The sequence below is a fragment of the Rhinoderma darwinii genome, chromosome 3 (genome assembly GCF_050947455.1).
Source record: "Rhinoderma darwinii isolate aRhiDar2 chromosome 3, aRhiDar2.hap1, whole genome shotgun sequence".
Lineage (NCBI taxonomy): Eukaryota > Metazoa > Chordata > Amphibia > Anura > Rhinodermatidae > Rhinoderma > Rhinoderma darwinii.
Genome location: NC_134689.1, coordinates 276,652,084 through 276,671,880, shown reverse-complemented (window position 1 = coordinate 276,671,880; position 19,797 = coordinate 276,652,084). Strand labels below are relative to the sequence as shown.

The 19,797-nt window shown below is 39.8% G+C and overlaps 1 protein-coding gene across 2 annotated transcripts in view; it reads right to left on the bottom strand.

Moving 5' to 3' along the window:
- Positions 1 to 3,217: 3,217 nt before the first annotated feature.
- ZNF280D (zinc finger protein 280D) overlaps positions 3,218 to 19,797 on the bottom strand; it is a 180,401-nt gene continuing 163,821 nt past the window's right edge. For both annotated transcript variants that reach the window (XM_075857961.1, XM_075857962.1), the window contains 3 exons: positions 18,766 to 18,811; positions 16,698 to 16,741; positions 3,218 to 6,044 (listed from right to left, as the gene is read on the bottom strand). In XM_075857961.1, coding sequence (XP_075714076.1) covers positions 5,423 to 6,044; positions 16,698 to 16,741; positions 18,766 to 18,811 — 712 coding nt within the window. In that variant the 3' untranslated portion in view covers positions 3,218 to 5,422. The remainder of the gene's footprint in view (positions 6,045 to 16,697; positions 16,742 to 18,765; positions 18,812 to 19,797) is intronic.

The window sequence follows — 19,797 nt, the reverse complement described above, 5'->3', positions numbered from 1 at the left end:
AGTCCGGGGAGATTGGACTATATTACACAGTTCTTCTGCAATTTTGGGTTTTTCCTTATAAACTGCATTTTTTATGTCACCCCACAAGTTCTCTATGGGCTGAGGTCAGGGGATTGGGATTGCCACTCCATTACCTCATTCCTGTTTGTCTGTAACCAAGAAGTTGTACTGGTGTGTTTTGAGTCATTGTGTTGAAACACTCATATCAAGGGCATTTCTTCTTCGGCACAGGGCAACATGATCTCAAGTATTTAGATATATTCAAACTGATCCGTTATCCCTTGTATGCGATAAATAGGCCCAACACCATGGTATGAGAAACCTCCCCACATCATGGTTTTTACACCACCGTGCTTTATTCTCTTCAGTGTACTATGGCTTGATTTCAGTGCTCGGGGGTCGTCTGACATACTGTCTGCAGCCCCTAGACCCAAAAATAACTATTTTGCTTTCATCAGTCCACAAAACGTTGTGCCATTCCTCTTTGGGCCAGTCAATGTGTTCCTTGGCAAATTTTAACCTATTCCGAACATGTCTTTTTTTCAACATCGGGACTTTGCAGGGAGTTCTTGCTGGTAACTTGGTTTTACTTAAGGGCAAAGCCCCACGTGGCGGAATTGCTCTTGAATTCCGCTGCGGACACTCCGCAGCGCTAATCCGCAGTGGACCCGTTTTTCCATTGTCTTCCACTTCTTTTTATTAGGGTTCGTTTAGACGAGGCTGAAAATTCCGCTGCGGAGCATAGGCTGCGGTGCGGAATTTGGTGTCCGCAGCATACAACGGATGTTGCGGACCAGTGGCGGACTGGTTGCGGACACATTGCGGAAGTTCTCCATTGACTTCAATGGAGATTCTAAATTCCGCAATGAAGTCCGCAGATGTCATGCACATGTTATGTGTGCTGCGGATGCGTATTGCTTTTTTAACATGACATTTCTTCATTCTGGCTGGACCTATGTATTTCTAGGTCTACAGCCAGACTGAGGAAGTCAATGGGGCTCCCGTAATTACGGGTGACTACGTGTGTGCACCCGTAATTACGGGTGCGTTGCTAGGCGACGTCAGTAAATAGTCACTGTCCAGGGTGCTGAAAGAGTTAAGCGATCGGCAGTAACTGTTTCAGCACCCTGGACAGTGACTACCGATCCCAATATACAGCAACCTGTAAAAAAAATAGAAGTTCATACTTACCGAGAACTCCCTGCTTCTTTCTCCAGTACGACTTCCCAGGATGACGTTTCAGTCTAAGTGACGGCTGCAGCGGTTACATGGACTGCCGCGTCATCCAGGGAGGTCGGGTTGGATGCCGAAAGAGGGACGCGTCACCAAGACAAACAGCCGGTAAGTATGACATTATTTTACTTTCACTAGGGAAAGTGCTGTCCCTTCTCTCTATCCTGCACTGATAGAGAGAAGGGCAGTACTTTCACCGCAATACGCAGCAGCTAGTCTGCATCAATTTACTGCACATTTTGGGCAGATCCGCCACTGAATCTGCAACGCAGATTCTGTGCGGCATTGATGCGGACAGTTGCGGAAGAAAACCACCACGTGGGGCCATGCCCTAATCGTCTTCTGACTGTATCAGAACTACCTGGTAACTTCAGATCTTCTTTGATCTTTCTGGAGGTGATCATTGGCTGAGCCTTTGCCATTTTGGCTATTCTTCGATCCATTCGAACAGTAGTTCCCTGCTTCATTCCTTGTCTTTCAGGTTTTGGTTGCCACTTCAAGGCATTTGACATCATGTTAGATAAGCAACCTATAATTTGCTGCACTTTTCCCTCTCCAATCAACTTTTTAATCAAAGTACGTTTTTCATCAGAACAATGTCCGGAACGACCCATTTTCCCCAGTATTTCAGAAGGAAATACCCTATAAGCAACATGTGCAACATTTGCCACCATCCTTAAATAATAGCCAAAAATGACACCTGTTATTCAACAGAATAAATCACCAATTTAATTCCTCACTGCTATTATTTTAAACAAACCCCTTACAATTAATGATTCAATTTCTCAGAAAGAGTGGCATCCATGTCCTAATTGTTGAGTCTGTTTTTTTTTTTTTTTACTACTCTATTAAACTTACAAGTAAATTATTTGCTATGTAGAGATATCACTTTTACCAAAAACATTGATTTATCAGGTTAATGATGTTGGACTGCAATTTTTTTTTTAAGACTACTGTATATGCTATTAATAAAATGATTCATATTTACATACCACAATGCCAGAACGATCATTTTTATGTTCGCATAGCAAGCGTTTTATTTCTAGTCGTTCAGTTGCTTCACCTATTCACATTAAGTGATTATCGTGCATGATCGCTTATTAGAATTGGAATATGACTGATTATCTGCTTGTGTAAGTTGGCCATCAGTAAAAACGGTTATTGCAGATGTATCCTTATCTAGGAGTCCTTTCTTAGTAGCCTCTCCCCAAATATTATAAGGGGTGGTTTCAGATGGCCGTAATATGGCCTCAAGGCCGAATCCAACGCAGCTTTTCTGAACCAGACATCGATCACCATAGAAAGCCAATGTCAGAATATTAAAAGTGCCACCAAGAGAGCGGGTGATCCTACAGCCTAAGCAACTGTTCAATGCTTGAAGACTCTACTGTAAAGCTCCTATTATAATTAATAGTAAAAAAAAAAAAACAGGAGCTTTGCAGGATATGATTCCAGCGTCATAAGGTTTCCTATACTACAGAATCGCCCTCTTTCCTGACAGCACTTTTAAAATTCTGGCAGGACGTAACTGGAGCTGAATTCCTTGTGTGTCTTATGAGGAGTCCCCCTCTACTAAAGATTTGCCCTTTATAAGAGTTGATTGTTTTTTTCCCCCCTTCTTATTTTTTTGTCACCCTCCTTCATTCTGTATCACCCAACCTTAATATTTTAAAACCCTGTTATGCCTGCTATTCAATGACTAGATACAACTACCACATAATGCCTATGTGAGGACTCAACCTGTTTTGGCACAATGATAGCCCCCATGATCAACAAATCTTAGTTTAGGGAATAACAATCTGATAATTACACTGAACTTTTGGTGTACATAACGGGTCTGTTCAGAGGAGGAGGGGGCAGCATGCCACAATATCTCCTTTGAACTTATATAGAAAAGGGTTAAAAAAAAAAGTGTGACGAATCTTAAATTGTAATTTTTGTATGTTATTTTGATGCAGAAAAATAAACTACCACAAAGACAAGACATTGTTGGAAACATTTACTAAAAGAATGATTTTTGTTTACAGCAAACAACCCTATTGTAAAATATTCATTAAAAAATTAACAAAACTATTGACTGGTAGTTTAATGTTAACGGCATTGGTTAGTATTTAGGAGCAAATATAGTGATGCTATGTATTCATACTAAACACGCCTGTCCAAAATCAAGTGTCAGACTGTCCTATCTTCTTTGAGCAGCAGTTACTTTTCTCTCAGCAAAACTACAGATTGGAGGCTCTGTAAAGAATACATTGTAAGAGCTTGATCATTGTAAAATTCTTGCTTTTCAGTCATTTTTACTGTATGTTTTCTTCATGACTGTAAAGCGCTATGGAATATCTTGGCACTACATAAATAAAGGTTATTGATACTCTATAGATTCCATGCAGCTATTTTACAAATTGCCCACTTTTACTGCTGATTTTGATACCAACCATATTCATACGGTAGTCCTCCAGCATACTACAGGCTGCGATTAACAATTTCAATAATAACACACCATGATCAATCCTCTTAATAGCACATCCAAGGTGGCACTTAAGCAAACTTGGCATTGCCACAAATAAATGCATCAAGAAGTTATGTGCTTATGTACCAATGTTGCTTATCCTTAGTACATTGGTAGCCATCATTGTAATAAGTTTCTAGGCTGCACCGTCTGTGTCTACGATGACAGGACCTATGTATAATGAGTGTGTTTCTCGGATCTTCACAGCAAGGTCACATACACAGCAATAGTTATGATTTACCATGGACATTTTTATTGCAAAAGGCAATAACGTTAAGGGTATTGAAATTGAGGTCCATCATGTCATTTTGACAACTAGATACTATCTTGAGCTTATTTGCTCTGAATACGAGTATAATACTTGGTCATTATGTTTCATATTCAAAAGAATGTACAACTCCAGTATGAATGTTTCCTACATACATATGTATATATATATATATTTATAACTATATACAAGGACATGTCAATAATGTATTTTTGCACTTTCACTGAAAGTTTACAACAAGAGAAAATTAGGCTGGCAGGATTACACCAGTTCAGGTGCATAGTTTTTTTTTCAACAAGTAAAACCCTTTAAAAAATAGGTGTGATGACTTAGTCAAAACAAAAAAATCCTTTGCATGAAATTCACTTTGTAAAACGGAATACTTTTCTTAAAAAAAACCATGACTGGTAAACAAATTGTAAGAATTATGCTTGGTACATGTGACATATGACTCAAGCTTAAAGAACACTAAGGGTATGTTCACATGCAGTGTTGACAGGCGTAATTTGGGGCATAAACGCCTCGAAATACGCCTTAAAAACGCTAGTGAAACGCCAATTAATGAGAAAAAAGGCGTTTAGTTCAGATGGGGCATTTTTTTTACGCCACTGCTTTAAAAACCGGCACATAAAAAGGAGCATGTCACCTCTTCAGCCGTTTTTGGAGCTGTTTTTCATAGGGTCAATTGATGATCAGCTCCAAAAATGTCTAAAAAAAGTTTTCTGCTTCAAAAACATCTGAAAATCAGAATCTGTTTTCCCTTGAAAACCGCTCCGTAATTGTAAGCCGTTTTTACTTGTGCGTGTGAACATACCCTTAGGTTAAGGCCACACAGTGCGGCACTAACACGACTGCAGTCAACTACTCCGGCACCATTTTTGGTGCGGCTGTCAAGTAGATCCGTTAATGGCCACACGTTCTTGCGGGTAAAACAGCCCTTTACCTGTAAAATTGTGCCGCCATTAATTAATACACTCTTTATGGCCTGAAAATTTTTCAGGTAAAGGGCCATTTTACCCGCAACAATGCGTGATCATTAACAGGCTATTTGACAGTCACACTGAACAAGGACTATGTGGTTGTTGGCCGCATTGCAGCCAGGTCAGTGCCGCTCCGTGTGGCCTTACCCTCATATTCTGATCTAGCCAACTTAAAACATATTATACTAACATGTTTTTAATATTCTATAGCTGCACTCTCATGTGTAATGGTAACACTCATGTTAAAAAGTAGCTATAAAAGCTAAAATCCTTTCCGTTTCCTTGTCTTGCTTTCACAGCACAATGCTGCTTTTTGGCAGTCACTTGGAAAAACAGCCCATTCATCACTGACTACACTGACATGCTGACTTTTTATAACACCGTCATCAAGTAACTAGCATCTATAGGAATGTCTCCAGCTGTTTTTGCAATTTACAACCCCGTTTCAGGCTCTTCTTTCATTTTAACCATTGCAGATATATTTGTGCTACTGTCTTTAGTGTCTTCAGCGTTCTCTTCCTTTAAACCTTTCTGTGACGCAACAATAGCCCCTTTCTGTAATATTTCTGTAGTTTCATGCTCTAACACCTCTGAGGGAGTTAATGGATCCAGATGAATGCTACTTAGCTCACTGACATCAGAACTTACAGAATCTGGTGCTTGTTTCCTTAAATATTGCTCAAACCCAACATCGCCACTAGCAGGATCTGAATCTGGATGATCTTCTTCCTTCAGCACCAAACACAAATCATCTTTCCCTGTTGTAACATTTTGGCTATCCGTATATTTACTTGGTTCCGAAACCGTCATTTCAACAGACGCCTTCTCTTGTACCATGTCACAGTCATCTTTATTATACAAGTCTGTCAGTTGAGCTTCTTCTTTTGTTTTTGGAGAACAGCCGCCTTTAGTTTCAATGGCTGCATTTACCTGCATTACAGATGTAATGTGTGTGTTACTTAACAATATGCTTGCAAGGCCTGGAGAGGTCAAATTGCTTCCATTTGACTGGTCTTCTTTCTTTGTAGTCTCTGGTGTGTGCTCAGATTCCATGCTAAAATAATAACAGTAACAGTCATTAAATAAAGGAGAAAACCTGTAAACCGTAAAGAAATATAAAAAGTCCTGCAAACAACAAAAATAATGCTAGCATTACTTGATACCAACAAACAATATTCCTATACTTTATTTCACTTCTGGTGCTACTTTTCGCAACTACAAGAGGATAATATTCTCACAGATAGCAATAAACCTACTAAACACAATAAAACAAATCATACGATCTTTGAATTAATGTCATTTAAAAAAAAAAAATTGATCGGCCAAACGAGCGTTCATAGGAGCGCTCATTCTGGATTATTGCCCTGTGTCAACAGGGCAACGATCAGCCGATGAACAAACGCTCGTTCATCTGCTGATCTGCTTGTATATCCAGCATTAAATATTATCGTTATCGGCAGCACATCTTTCTGTGTAAACAGGAAGATGTACTGCCGACATGATGGAAATGTATGGGGACGAACTATCGTAGTAGAGCTTGCTCGTCCCCATACATAACCAATCATTGCACCTTACCAATCAATGAGCTGCCTTATTAGCTGGCCGTGTAATAGGACCTTAAGGGTATGTCGGTCGGAAGGACTTTCACAAGTTTCCATCATGCATTTTTTGCTACATTTTTTTCTAAAAACGGCTGGAAAATATTTTCTTTTCATTTTTACATAAAACTCTAAAAAAAAGAAAAGATGCCAATTGTGAGCATATTGTAAAGAAGACTCTAAACTGTTGCAACTGACTGTAATGCAAAAAAACTTTTCAAATACACTTGTAATTGTTTTAAGATCCCCTACAGATGTTCATCTTGTATTATTCCATGCTAGAGTAAATAATTGTAAAGGATGACTACAGATAAGTGCTGTTTAGTTTGTTTGACAATATTTTCTTAGCGATTAACATATAAAGATACATAAGGTATCATTAGTCAGCCTGGTCATCTATCCATTTATCTTATGTTTAGAATTTTACTGGATGTATGGATTACAAGAGACTTTTCCCTGTGGTTTGGCTTATTCTGAAAATATGATAAAATAAAAAAACATATAGTTATTAATATATACTGTATTTTTCGGACTATAAGACACACCTGTCTATAAGATGCACATAGGTTTTAGACAACAGAAAATAGGGGAAAAAAATTATATTTGACTACTTTTACAAAGAAAAAACGATGTTAAAAAAAATAAATTGTTCTATTTCACCACATTCTGAGAGCCATAACTTTTTCATCGATTGAGCGGTGTGAGGGCTTATGTTTTGTGGGACGAGCGGTAGTTTTTATTGGCACTATTATTTGGTACATACGATTTTTGAATCACTTTTTATTTAATTTTTTTAGCGTTATGGTGACCAAAAAAAACAACGATTCTGGGGCTTTACGGAGTCCAATAATGCTATATTGCAATAGATCAGACTGTTACTGGCGCAGCGATACCAATTTTTATTGTATTGTGCTTGCGGAAAAAATGGGAAAATGTTGTTTTTTTTTAACTTTTAATATTTTTTTACACAGTTTATTAGTTTCCCTAGGAGACTTGACAATACACTGCAATACATGGATGAGTTACGGAAACAGTGTAACTCGCTGAGCTTTGCTGTTTCCGTAACTACTATTCAGTTCTATGGGAGTTACAGAAACAGATTAGCTCAGCGAGTTACGCTATTTCCGTAACTCGACCACGTACGCCACGTAACTCCCATTCCCTTCTATGGGAGTTCCAAAAAGAGCGTAGCTGAGCGAGCCTTCGGCTGTTTCCGTAACTCCCAACCATCTAACCAGGAAGTCGCCGGGAGACAGCGGAGCCGAGTAAGATAGAATGGGGTTTAGGGGGCCCTATTCTAGAGATAGATGCTGGTCGCAGAGGTGGGAGGATATATCATAAATGTCTCTCATGGGAAAAGCCCTATAAGTGCCACGGTCGCTATTGACCACGGCATTTAACTAGTTAAACGGCCTGATACAGCGTGATCGCTGTTCCTGGCCGTTAGAGCAGCATATCAGCTGTATAACACAGCTGACACTTGCAGTGTATCGAGTGGGCTTAGCGCGTGAGCCCGCTCCAAACATCACCCCCCCCCCGCTACATGATGTCGACACATCATGGGTCGGAAAGGGGTTAAGAACGGAAGCGTTCAGGGGGCCCGGCAGGTCCCTTGACTGCCGACTAGAAGACGCAGAGACTTTTTAGCAAGATTTATTCCACATATGGGGTATTGCTGTGCTCAGAAGAGTTTGCCTTATAAATGTTGGGGTGCTTTTTCTCTTTTATCTGTTGTGAAAATGAAAATATCTGAGCTAAAACTAAATTTTATTAGAAAAAATTGCACGCCCTAATTCCAATAAATTCTGCAAAAATCCTGTGGGGTCAAAATGCTAACTATACCCCAAGATAAATTTCTTGAGGGGTGTAGTTTCCAAAATGGGGTCACTTTTTGGGGGTTTCCACTGTTTTGGTCCCCCGAGGGCGTTGAAAACACGACACGGCACTGAAAACCATTCCAGCAAAATCCTCACTCCAAAATCCAAACGGTGCTCCTTCTCTTCTGAGCCCTGCCGTGGGTCCATACAACAGTTTATTACCACAAATGGGGCATTTCCGTAATCGGGAGAAATTGCTTTACTAACGTTGGGGTGCTTTTTCTCCTTTATTGCTTGTAAAAATTAACAATTTCTATATTTTTTCAGAAAAAAAAGTATATTTAAATTTTTACAGACTAATTCCAAAGCAAAAAAACTGTGGGGTCAAAATACTAACTATACCCCTAGAAAATTTTTCTTGAGGGGTGTAGTTTCCAAAATGGGATCACTTTTGGGGGGTTTTCACTGTTTTGGCAACGCAAGACCTCTTCAAACTTAACATGGTGCCTAAAATATATTCTAAAAAAAAAAGGAGGCCACAAAATCCAATAGGTGCTTCTTTGCTTCTGAGAATTGTGCTTCAGTCCATTAGGACACTAGGGCCACATGTGGGATATTTCTAAAAACTTCAGAATCTGAGCAGTAAATATTGAGTTGCGTTTCTCTGGTAAAACCTTCTGTATTACAGAAAGACATGTATTACAAATGAATTTTGTAAAAAAAAAATATTAAAATTGTAAATTTCACCTCTATTTTGCTAGGAGGTTAAGAAATTTTCTGAATGCTGTTTTTAATACTTTGAAGGGTGCAGTTTTTTAAATGGTGTGATTTATGGGGACTTTTTAATATATAAGGCCCTCATAGCCACTTCAGAACTGAACTTTTCTTTAAAAAAACTAGCCTTTTGGAATTTTCTTGAAAATGTGAGAAATTGCTGCTAAAGTTATAAGCCTTGTAACGTCCTAGAAAAATAAGAGGACTTTCAAAAAAATTATGCCAACATAAAGTGGACATATGGTAAATGTTAAGTAGTAACTGGTGTTTTTCACAAATAAACACTGAATATATCAAACAGATTTTACCACTAACATAAAGTACAATGTGTCACGAGAAAACAATCTCAGAATCGCTTGGATACTTAACCCCTTAATGACCAGCCTAGTTTAGACCTTAATGACCAAGCCAGTTTTTACGTTTTTCCATTGTCTCATTCTAAGAGCTATAACCTTTTTATTTTTGCGTCGACATAGCAGTATAAGGTCTTGTTTTTTGCGAGTCAAGTTGTAATTTTTAATAGCACCATTTTGGGGTACATAGAATTTATGGATTAACTTTTATTTGGGATGGGGGGGAAGAAAAAAACCCAGCAATTTCGCCACAGTTTCTTGCGTCCCAAATTTACGCAGTTTACCGTGTGGTATAAATAACACAATAACTTTATTCAGTGGGTTGTTGCGATTGCAACGATACCAAATTTGTATAGTTTTTGTATGTTTTACTACTTTTACACTGTGAAAACACTTTTTTTTCAAAATTATTTCTTTTTGTAATCTCCATATTTGAAGACCATAACGTTTTTACTTTTTCACTGATGCAATTGTAGGAGGGCTTTTTTTTTGCGGGACGACTTATAGTTTTTATCGGTACCATTTTGGAGTAGATGCGACTTTTTGATCACTTTTTATCAGATTTTTTTTTAAGGCTGGATTGAAAGAAAACAGCAATTTTTGCAAGTTTTTTTATTTTATTTTTTTACGACATTTTCCGTGCGGTTAAATGATGTAATAAGTTTATAGTTCGGGTCATTACGGACGCGGCGATACCAAATATGTGTAACTTTTTAAATGTATTTTGTTTGTTAATAATAAAGCAGTTTGTAAGGGGGAAAAGTGGTTTTTTTCATATTTTTTTTTCCACTTTTTATTAAACTTTTTTTTTTCTTTTAAATATCCTTTTTATTATCAGTTTTCACATTTTCTTACAAACATTTCACGTAAAAGCTACATCATGAGTGCGCAGCACTCTACTGTCATGGAATTAACTTTGAATTAAATTCAACATAACACATAAACATATAAACATATGAACATGGCATAATTGTCTATCTTCAGATGGACCGAAAACATGACTTCCCCCAACCCCGACACGACCTAGGTCATTAATAAGTTTCTACTCATCCTTTTTCCCCCAGCTGATTCAGAGTTGCAACCCCCCTAAAGTGCCTGCCAAGAGCTGTGTACAATACCACTTTGTGTACTGGAAGGGCCTAACAATTTCCGCTATTTCGGCTGCTGTACATTGCGATTCTATGAATGTTTGCCACTTATCAAATAGCTTCTTGGTTCCCGTTTCCTTCCGCCTTTCCACCTCCACCCTCTCAAGAACCAATAACTGTTTCAGCCGCGACACAATCATTTCTAATCCCGGCATGTCTGCCTCTAGCCATTTACTCAGGAAGCATCTCAAGGCTACCAGTAGAACCGTGTGCACCAGCACGGGAGGTGATCTCACTCCTCGAACGCCCTCTTCCTCCGGCGGCCGCGCCTGATGGAATAGTAGCGCTTGCGGCGTCATTGGGAGATTCGTTTTCCAATGATCCTCAATATATTTCTGTACCATCCCCCAAAATCGTTTCGTATGTACACACCCCCACACTCCATGCCACAAATTCGTCAGTGGTGTATTGCACTTGGGACAACTTGTAATGCGGTCAGGGAAAGATTGTGAAGGCAGAATATTAAAGCCATATATAGCTGCATGCATCAACTTAAAATAGGTTTCCCTCCAGCTCTCATTTATCACACTCTTCCGTACTGTCTCCCAACCCTCCAGTATGATCTCTCCTATACCTGGATCCTGAGTCCACCGTTCCCAGCTTTTAAAACTAATCCTTGATTGCGGCCGAACAAAACCATCTCTCAATGCTCCATACAGCCCCGAAATGGTCGCCCGCCCAGTTGTTGGACCCATGACCTCATCCAGAGTGTGCGAGGTAGCTTCCTTACTCAAATCCCTGAGCCTGGAGGTGCAAAATGCTCGTACCTGAAGTACTTGCAAAAAATTGACCCTCCCTGCTATGTGTCTGAGTTTAGTGGTGATTTCCTCCCCAGTTAACCACCTCTTTTCCTCTGTGTGCATAAGGTCCCCTGCATTTCCCATGCCTACCCTCCCCCATGAGGCAATTCCGTCCCCCTTGTCTATTCCCGGTAAAAACTCTGGATGTCCGCTTAACGGCATATATTTCGAGACCAGGTGAGGCAGCCCAAACTGTTTACGTACCACTTTCCAAGCTAGAACTGTATCTCTCAATACAATGGAGGTTTTGAGACGGCACGGAAGAGAAGCAACTCTACAATGTAACAAAGCTTTTAGGTTCCAGGGTGAGGCATACTCCCCTTCCAGATCCAAGTTGGAATAATTGCTTGTCTCATGAAGCCAATCTAGTACATGGCGAAAAAGACAGACCACGCTATAACCCCTGACATTCGGAAAGTTCACACCCCCGTCTTGTTTACCCATCATAAGCTTGGTAAGTGCTATGCGCGGCCTTTTTCCTGCCCATATAAATTTAGTGAACGAAGCCGTCAGTTTCGAGACATCCACATGCTTCAATAATAGAGGAAGTGTTTGAAAGGGGTATAGCAATCTGGGGAAACTAACCATCTTAATCAGATGGCATCTTCCCAGGAGGGACAACGGCAATTGGCCCCATCTAGTGAGTTCCGCTTGTATTTTTTTAATTAACGGGGGATAATTTAGGCCATACAGAGTGTCTGGTGCCCTCCCTATTTTGATACCCAGATAAGTAATGCAGTGCTCAACTGGTGATATCCCGCAACCCAAGGATTGCCAAAAGGTCTTAGGCAATGGCCTGCCCAACTCCAGCAGTTCGCTCTTAGCTATGTTGACTTTATATCCCGAGCATTGTCCAAATTCCTGTAAAAATTGAAAAACCTTCCCTAAATGCTCTTGAGGATTCGACATAAAAAGTATGACATCATCAGCGAACAGGGCTAATTTCACTGCACAAGACCCTACTTGAATGCCTCTGAACATATCCGATTCCTCCAGGTATCTAGCCATAGGTTCCAATGCCAGATTGAATAACAGGGGTGATAGGGGGCAACCCTGTCGTGTTCCTTTATGTAATTGGAAGGGATCTGATAGGAACCCTGAGGAGTGAACACGTGCTTGCGGGCTATTGTAGACTCCCTTCAGGAAGACCCGGAAGTCTCCCTGAATGTTCATTTTGTCTAGCACCATCCCCAGCCATTCCCATTGTATGTTATCAAAGGCTTTCTCTGCGTCTAGCGCTAAAAGTGCCGGCCTGGTACCTGGCTGGGGATCATGCCTGACTGTTTCTAGCACCGTCAACACCTGGCGTAGATTTGTCACTGCTGCCCTGCCCTTTACAAAGCCTACTTGGGACTTTCCCACCAGTATGGGTAGATACATAGCCAGCTGATTGGCCAGAATTTTTGTGAGCAATTTCTGATCTTGGTCTATCAGCGAAATGGGACGGTACGCCCCCGGGTCAAGAGGATTCTTCCCCTTTTTGGGTAGCACCTTTATATGCGCTACTTTAGCCTCTGCTGGTAAAGCCCCCGTGCCTAGTAAAATATTATAGTATGCCACCAAGGTAGGACTGATTTCCTCTCTCAGAGATTTAAAAAACTCCCCTGTGAATCCATCCGGACCCGGGGCCTTTCCGTTAGATAAGGTCTTAATGGCGCTCCAGACTTCCTCTAATGTAATCTCTGCGCTCAAGTGACCATTTTGCTCCTGGGTGAGCCCTCCGGGGAGGACTTTTGTGCGGTTGGCAGACAGGAGGAGAATCCTTCGCTGGGGACACAGCTCCAAACTGTCTGGACACGTGGGTGTTCGTAATACTCGAGACCTGATAACTCGTCATTTCTGGTGGCCCTCACTGCCCAAAGATGTTGTGGACTTCGTCTCTTCCTGCACTGTGTGTGCTTCAAACAAGGTTGCTCACTCCAAGCCTGCCGGTCTGCTCCAATCTCCGCCTGTACCCAATGCCCCTTGGCAGCACATTGCAATGGACTTTGTCACTGACCTCCCTCCCTCAGTTGGATTCAATACTGTCTGGGTGGTGGTGGACCGGTTTTCGAAGATGGCACATTTTATCCCTCTGACTGGCCTACCTTCTGCTCCTCAGCACATCTTCCGCTTGCATGGCTTGCCCTTTCACATCGTGTCCGATCGGGGGGTTCAATTTACCTCAAAATTATGGAGAGCCCTCTGTAAACTTCTGGATGTGAGATTGGATTTTTCCTCAGCCTATCACCCCCAGTCCAATGGGCAAGTCGAGAGGATTAACCAGATCATGGAGAATTATCTCTGCCACTTCATCTCCATGCAGCATGATGACTGGGTACAGCATCTTCCATGGGCCGAGCTCTCTTATAACAGCCACACCAGTGAGTCCACCACTTCCACACCGTTCTTCATTGTCTACGGCCAACATCCACGAATCCCACTTCCTGTGGCAGCTACATCTCAGGTACCTGCAGCAGACTCTGCATTTGGGGACTTTCTGCAAATCTGGCAGATGTTGGACTTCAAGAAATTAGGAGGAAGGACTTTTTATTTGGTGGATTGAAAGGGGTTCCGTTAAGAGGAGGTCCTGGGAGCCAGAAAAAAACCTCAATGCTCCTACCCTCGTTAAGAAGTTCCTCTCTCACTCTGGCCCCAAGAAGACTGGGCGTAAGAGGGGGGATACTGTTATATCCACGTCCGCGGACCTTCGGGATTACACACACCTCGACGGCCGCAGCCATGGACTTGTGAGCGGTGGTCCCCATCTCTTCCCCAGGAGACGCCAGTGCTCACCTCCGCTCCACTCTGCTGTGTCCTGTAGGGTGTACCCATACGCTCGCGCCCGGGCTTAAAGGGCCAGCACGCGCACAGTTAAATCATCAGTAATTAGCCCATGATCACTCTGGACTATAAGAAGGGCTCTGCCCTTTTACTCCTTGCCTGAGCATTGTTCGTATTCCTCTGTTAGTCTTGCAAATGGTCCCTTAGTGTTATCCTGTTCCCGTAGTTCCCGTGCCCTGCTACCTGTATCCCGTGTTCTAGTTTTTCCTGTGTCCTCTATGGTGTTGGTGTCGAGTTCTGCCATCGGCCACGTCTGCTGTGTTACACCACGTCTGGTGTAATCTGTCTCGTCTGCATCACCTGCTGTCAATAACCCACAGATCGTGAATTGCATAACCAGTGGTAGCCTTGTTTAGTTCAGGGCCCTTGTCTTCTGTATATATCCATATTTACTTCTGACCCAGATTGTTATATCCACATAACAATGGTTATCATTGTGGATACAGATTTAGGCTGTGGTCTTGCCCTGTTTGTTTGACATGGGCATGTGTTTGTGTACCTTTATAATGTGTGTCAGTTGTTGGACTAATAAAAGTTTTTCATTTTTGCATAATTTGCATTGGGTGTGCGCTTTTTTGATTGTGCCTCTTTGTTCTTGTATTTGACTGCTTTTTGTACTTTCTGCATCACCCCTGTCATATTATACTCATATTTTGTGGTGCGTTTTTTTTCCTGATATACAGTATATACAATGTATTTTATAATATACATATTAAAAAGTATTTTCCGTATGTAATTACACTAAGCAGGTCAATTATGGGTTTTTTTTGTTACACAAACCAAAGTAGGTGAACTTTGTAGTATATTCAATGCTGAACACATATACACATTTAGATTGTCTCTATCGCACAAGGTTTATAAGTGACAGACGATTAAAAAATTTACATTATAACAAATGGATCAGTTTACTCCCAGACTACGCCTTGATCCCTTGCATTACACATTTGTTGTTGTTGTTGCCTAAGGACGCTGCATGCGTCAGAAACGCGTAGGCACCGCTCACACTGCCACAAATCCTACGATTTATTTGAGAATATCTAACTATAATGCTACCTGTTTTTATATTTATTCTTCATTAAAACTTGGAAATAGTTTCCGATTTTAAACAAACCTCAAGGACACAGCGCTGGATCCATCTCTTTCTTTTTTCCTACATTATATTTAGGTTATTATTATAATCATCTTATGCCGTTTACCGTGTGGTATAAATAACACAATAACTTTATTCAACGGGTCGTTACGATTGCAAAGATACCAAATTTGTATCGTTTTTGTATGTTTTATTACTTACACAGTAAAAACACTTTTTTTTTTCAAAGAGCCATAACTATTTTATTGTTCCGCCGATGCAGTTGTAGGAGGGCATTTTTCTTTGCGGGACGACTTGTAGTTTTTATTGGTACCATTTGAGAGTAGATGCGAGTTTTTGATCAGGATTAACAGAAAACAGCAATTTTTCCATTGTTTTTTTATTTTATTTTTTACCGCGTTCACCGTGGGGGTTAAATAATGTAATAGCTTTATAGTCGGGGTCGTTACGTACAAGGCGATACCAAATATGTGTAACTTTTTTGCTTTATTGTGTTTTTTTTAATAGTAAAGCATTCTGTAAGGGGAAAAAGTGGGTTTTTCATTTATTTTTTTTTCACATTTTTTTAAAATTAACTTTATTCAACTTTTTTACTAGTCCCACTAGGGGACTTTAATATGCGATCATCTGATCGCTATTATAATACACTGCAATACTTTTGTATTGCAGTGTATTACTGCCTGTCCGTTTAAAACAGACAGGCATCTGCTAGGACATGCCTCTGGCATAGCCTAGAGGCATTCACTAGAGGCAGACCTGGGGGCCTTTATTAGGCCCCTAGCTGCCATCGGAGACACAGAAACTCTGCGATTTTATCGCCGGGTGCCGGTGGGATGAGAGGGAACACCCTCCCTCTCTCCAAAACAACTCAGATGCGGTGCACGCTATTGAGCACCGCATCTGAAGGGTTAAACAGGTGAGATCGATACTAATATTGATCTCACACATTCTAGCAGGGACGTCCCCAGCTCTCAGCTACATCTGGCAGCTGAGAGCAGGGAAATTTGACAGCTCCCTGCTCTGTTTACTTTATTCTGATACAGTGACGTAAAAAATCTATTGCATCAGAATAAAGCCCACTAATGACCGCCGTGAAAAGGCTTATCGGCGGTCATTAAGGGGTTAATGTATACGTTGGGAACTTTTTCCCGGTGTGTGTATATATATATATATATATATATATATATATACACACCTCAATTGTAGGCTAAGAAAGGTAATGTAAACATAGCCTTACTGAGAAACTAGAGCTGAAATACCACATTAAAAGTTTAATACCTAGAACAGAACATCGTCAGAATTACCTTTTATCTGTTGCAACATCAATTTGTGAGCCAGGCTTTTCCTCCTGCAGATATTAAAATCTCAGTTAGAATATCATGTTTATGTAAAACAACTGAACTAAATTAAAGGCCATGTAAACATTTCAAAGGCATTTTTTTTTATAACCAGGTCAATCAGTGTGATTGGTGCAACTTTATAATCGTTTTTATTACAAATTATTTTTACTTTTTGAGATACAGCTGTATCGTTCGCTATGACCTGAATCCGTCAGTCCCGCCGACCTGACGGTTCAGTGTCAGCAGGTCCTGCTTGTCTCTGACACTTATGAACTTAGATGTGATAGATTACAGTTAGCAAATGATACAGTTGCTGTGTATAGCGAATACAGAGCAGCTGTATTTCAAAAAGTAAAACTAATTTTTAATAAAAACTAATTATAAAGTTACACCAATCAGAGTGATTGACCTTCATATTTTTTTTTAAATATCCCTGTCCAACGTTTACATAGCCTTTAAGATATTCTTTTTTTCAGTATCCTTTCCTATATGTACTCAATTGTATAAGAAAGAAATAGTCAGTTTACTACAGTGCTCCTGCAATCCAGATACCATATTGTATCTATCTACTAGTATTCTACCATGTTCCATTGCTTAGTGAAAAGGATCTAGATGAGAATTCAACAGGAAAAAGAAACCTCTGTATGCCTCGGATTTCAGTAAGGCCCCATGGACCTCAGTTTGCTTTATTGCAGCTCAGAAGAAAATAGAGCAATAATATGGCCATGTGAATGATGCCTAAGCATGAGTCTTTGATAGTTTCAGGCAGAACTACAACTTTAACTTAAAATTTATTACTTATTAGAATGGCTTCTGATAATTTATCTCTAGTCCAAACCTGAAAAATTTGAAAGGATTGTGTAAACTGTGCATTGAGGTTGAGGCAATAGACTGTTCAAGCGCCATCCATCAACAAACCCAGTACTGGTCAGTAATATATTACTATATTTTAAGCTCTAACAGACAGGGTGCTCTTTCCTTCTCATTGTTTGTTTACATTATATTGAGTTTTAGATATTCAGATATATTTTTTCATTTACGGGACATGCAGGTCTTATATTGGATTGGATAGTTTGGGGGACTACTTACAGATGTTTATTTTTAGACGCTTAAAAGAGTTAATGTGGTTCCAGGGGATAAACAGATTATGGACTAGTAAGTGGCATGGGAGACATCAGTTGCCATAAAGATATGACAAATAAGCTGTGAACATGAAAACCAAACATCTCTATGTACTGTAAATAAAAGAACTTACGAGATGGCTCCATCACTTTCCCATCCTATGTAATTGTACATTAAGCTTTTGCAAACATAATAAAATTGGACACACACACACGAATACCATCTAGACAGAGGAAGTACTTTACACCACTTTACATGCTTTTTGTACATTCAAAATGACCAGTTGCTCAAAAATTTTTTGCTCGAATCATGCTTCTAAAATAAAATATGTGTATGTGCTGGTGCAGTTGTTGGAGTTAAAATTAATGTGCGCATAGTTTAGCAAAAATTCATTGAAACTTTTAAATCCTTGAACCACTGTGACGTCATGGATTTGCTTATATTAGGCCACAGTTACGTCAGTGATTGCGTGGGCACCGAAGCTGTGCTTGAGCGATTACCGCAGGAGCCTAGCGTCGACTGATAGATGGCTCCCACTGCAACAGCTGGGATCACAGATAACACTGATCCTGGACGTTTAACCCCTTAAATGCCACGGGTCAATAGTGACCACATCATTTAAGTGAATTGACAGAGAGAGGGGGCTCCCTCTGTCACTCATTGATGTCCCCTTGGCCTTTCATGTATCAATTTACTCAGTTCTGTTGAGTCATTCTTAAAAATTTAGATCTTTTCTAAGCATACTGGTTTTCATAATCATTTAGATTGATATTATGTATGATGTGTCATCTATGGAGAAAGACATTCCATGGGCAATGCCTATTGATGAACTAGTACATACTGCATTGTAATTATCCACTTGGCTTTTCCCAAGATCATAAAGATAATAATGAAGAAAACAAATTTATACCTGTCCACCGATTTGCTTCAGTTTTACTGAAGATTGAAATCTTGATCTAAAAAGAAAAATCAACTCAGTAATACAATTTTATGCTTGAAAAACAGAAATTAGGCTTCTATAAAGAGAACATAATAAATTATGTTTAACCCAAAATTTCTTCATACAATTTATTGCATTGATAAAGCAAACTTATGAAGCAAAATAAAATAAAATAAAACATACACGCAAAGTTATTTCTGCATGATTGGTTAGACGGCACTATATTTTTTGACATAAAACGTAGTAAAACCAGTCAATGAAATTAGACTACACAATACATAGGAACATTTCTCCAGCCATTTCAACTCAAGGATTCATTGATTCTATTTTACTATATGTGACAAACTTGGTGGTCTAAATAAAATATGAATCTATACAATTTATAAAAGATATGTAAAGACATAAAATTTGCAAAAGAAGATCAAGAAAGTCCGAAATGCCTCATTTAGGCCTCCTTCACACACACACAATTTACTTTCTGCGTTTTTTTTTTTGCTTGCATGAAATTCAAGTGTTTTTCACTGCATTTTTAAAAGCCATTTTTAGTGGCGGTTTTTCTATTCATTACATTTGTAACTTGCGGTTTTTCGGGCATTTTTCAAGTCCTATAGAGAAGCCTATAGGGAAAGAACCCAAAAATACTCTATACCCAGAGCATGCTGCGATTTGTTAATAATGCCACGGACCCCAGAATTTAGCTAAAATGCCAGAAAAATGGCACAAACAAAAAAGTATTTTTTTGTAGTGCGTATTACATTTCATTATAGACTTTCAGCTAACATCTGTCTGCAGCGTTTTTTGGCCAATAGAAATGCAAGAAAAACGTGCCAGTAAAAACACCACTAAAAACTCTGCATACAATATGTTCTTCTAGAACGTTACAGGGCTTATTTCTCACATTTTCAAGAAAATTTCAAAAGGCTATTTTTACAGGTGCCAGTTCAGTTGTGAAGTGACTTTTAGAGCCTTATATATTAGAAACCCCCGATAAGTCACCCCATT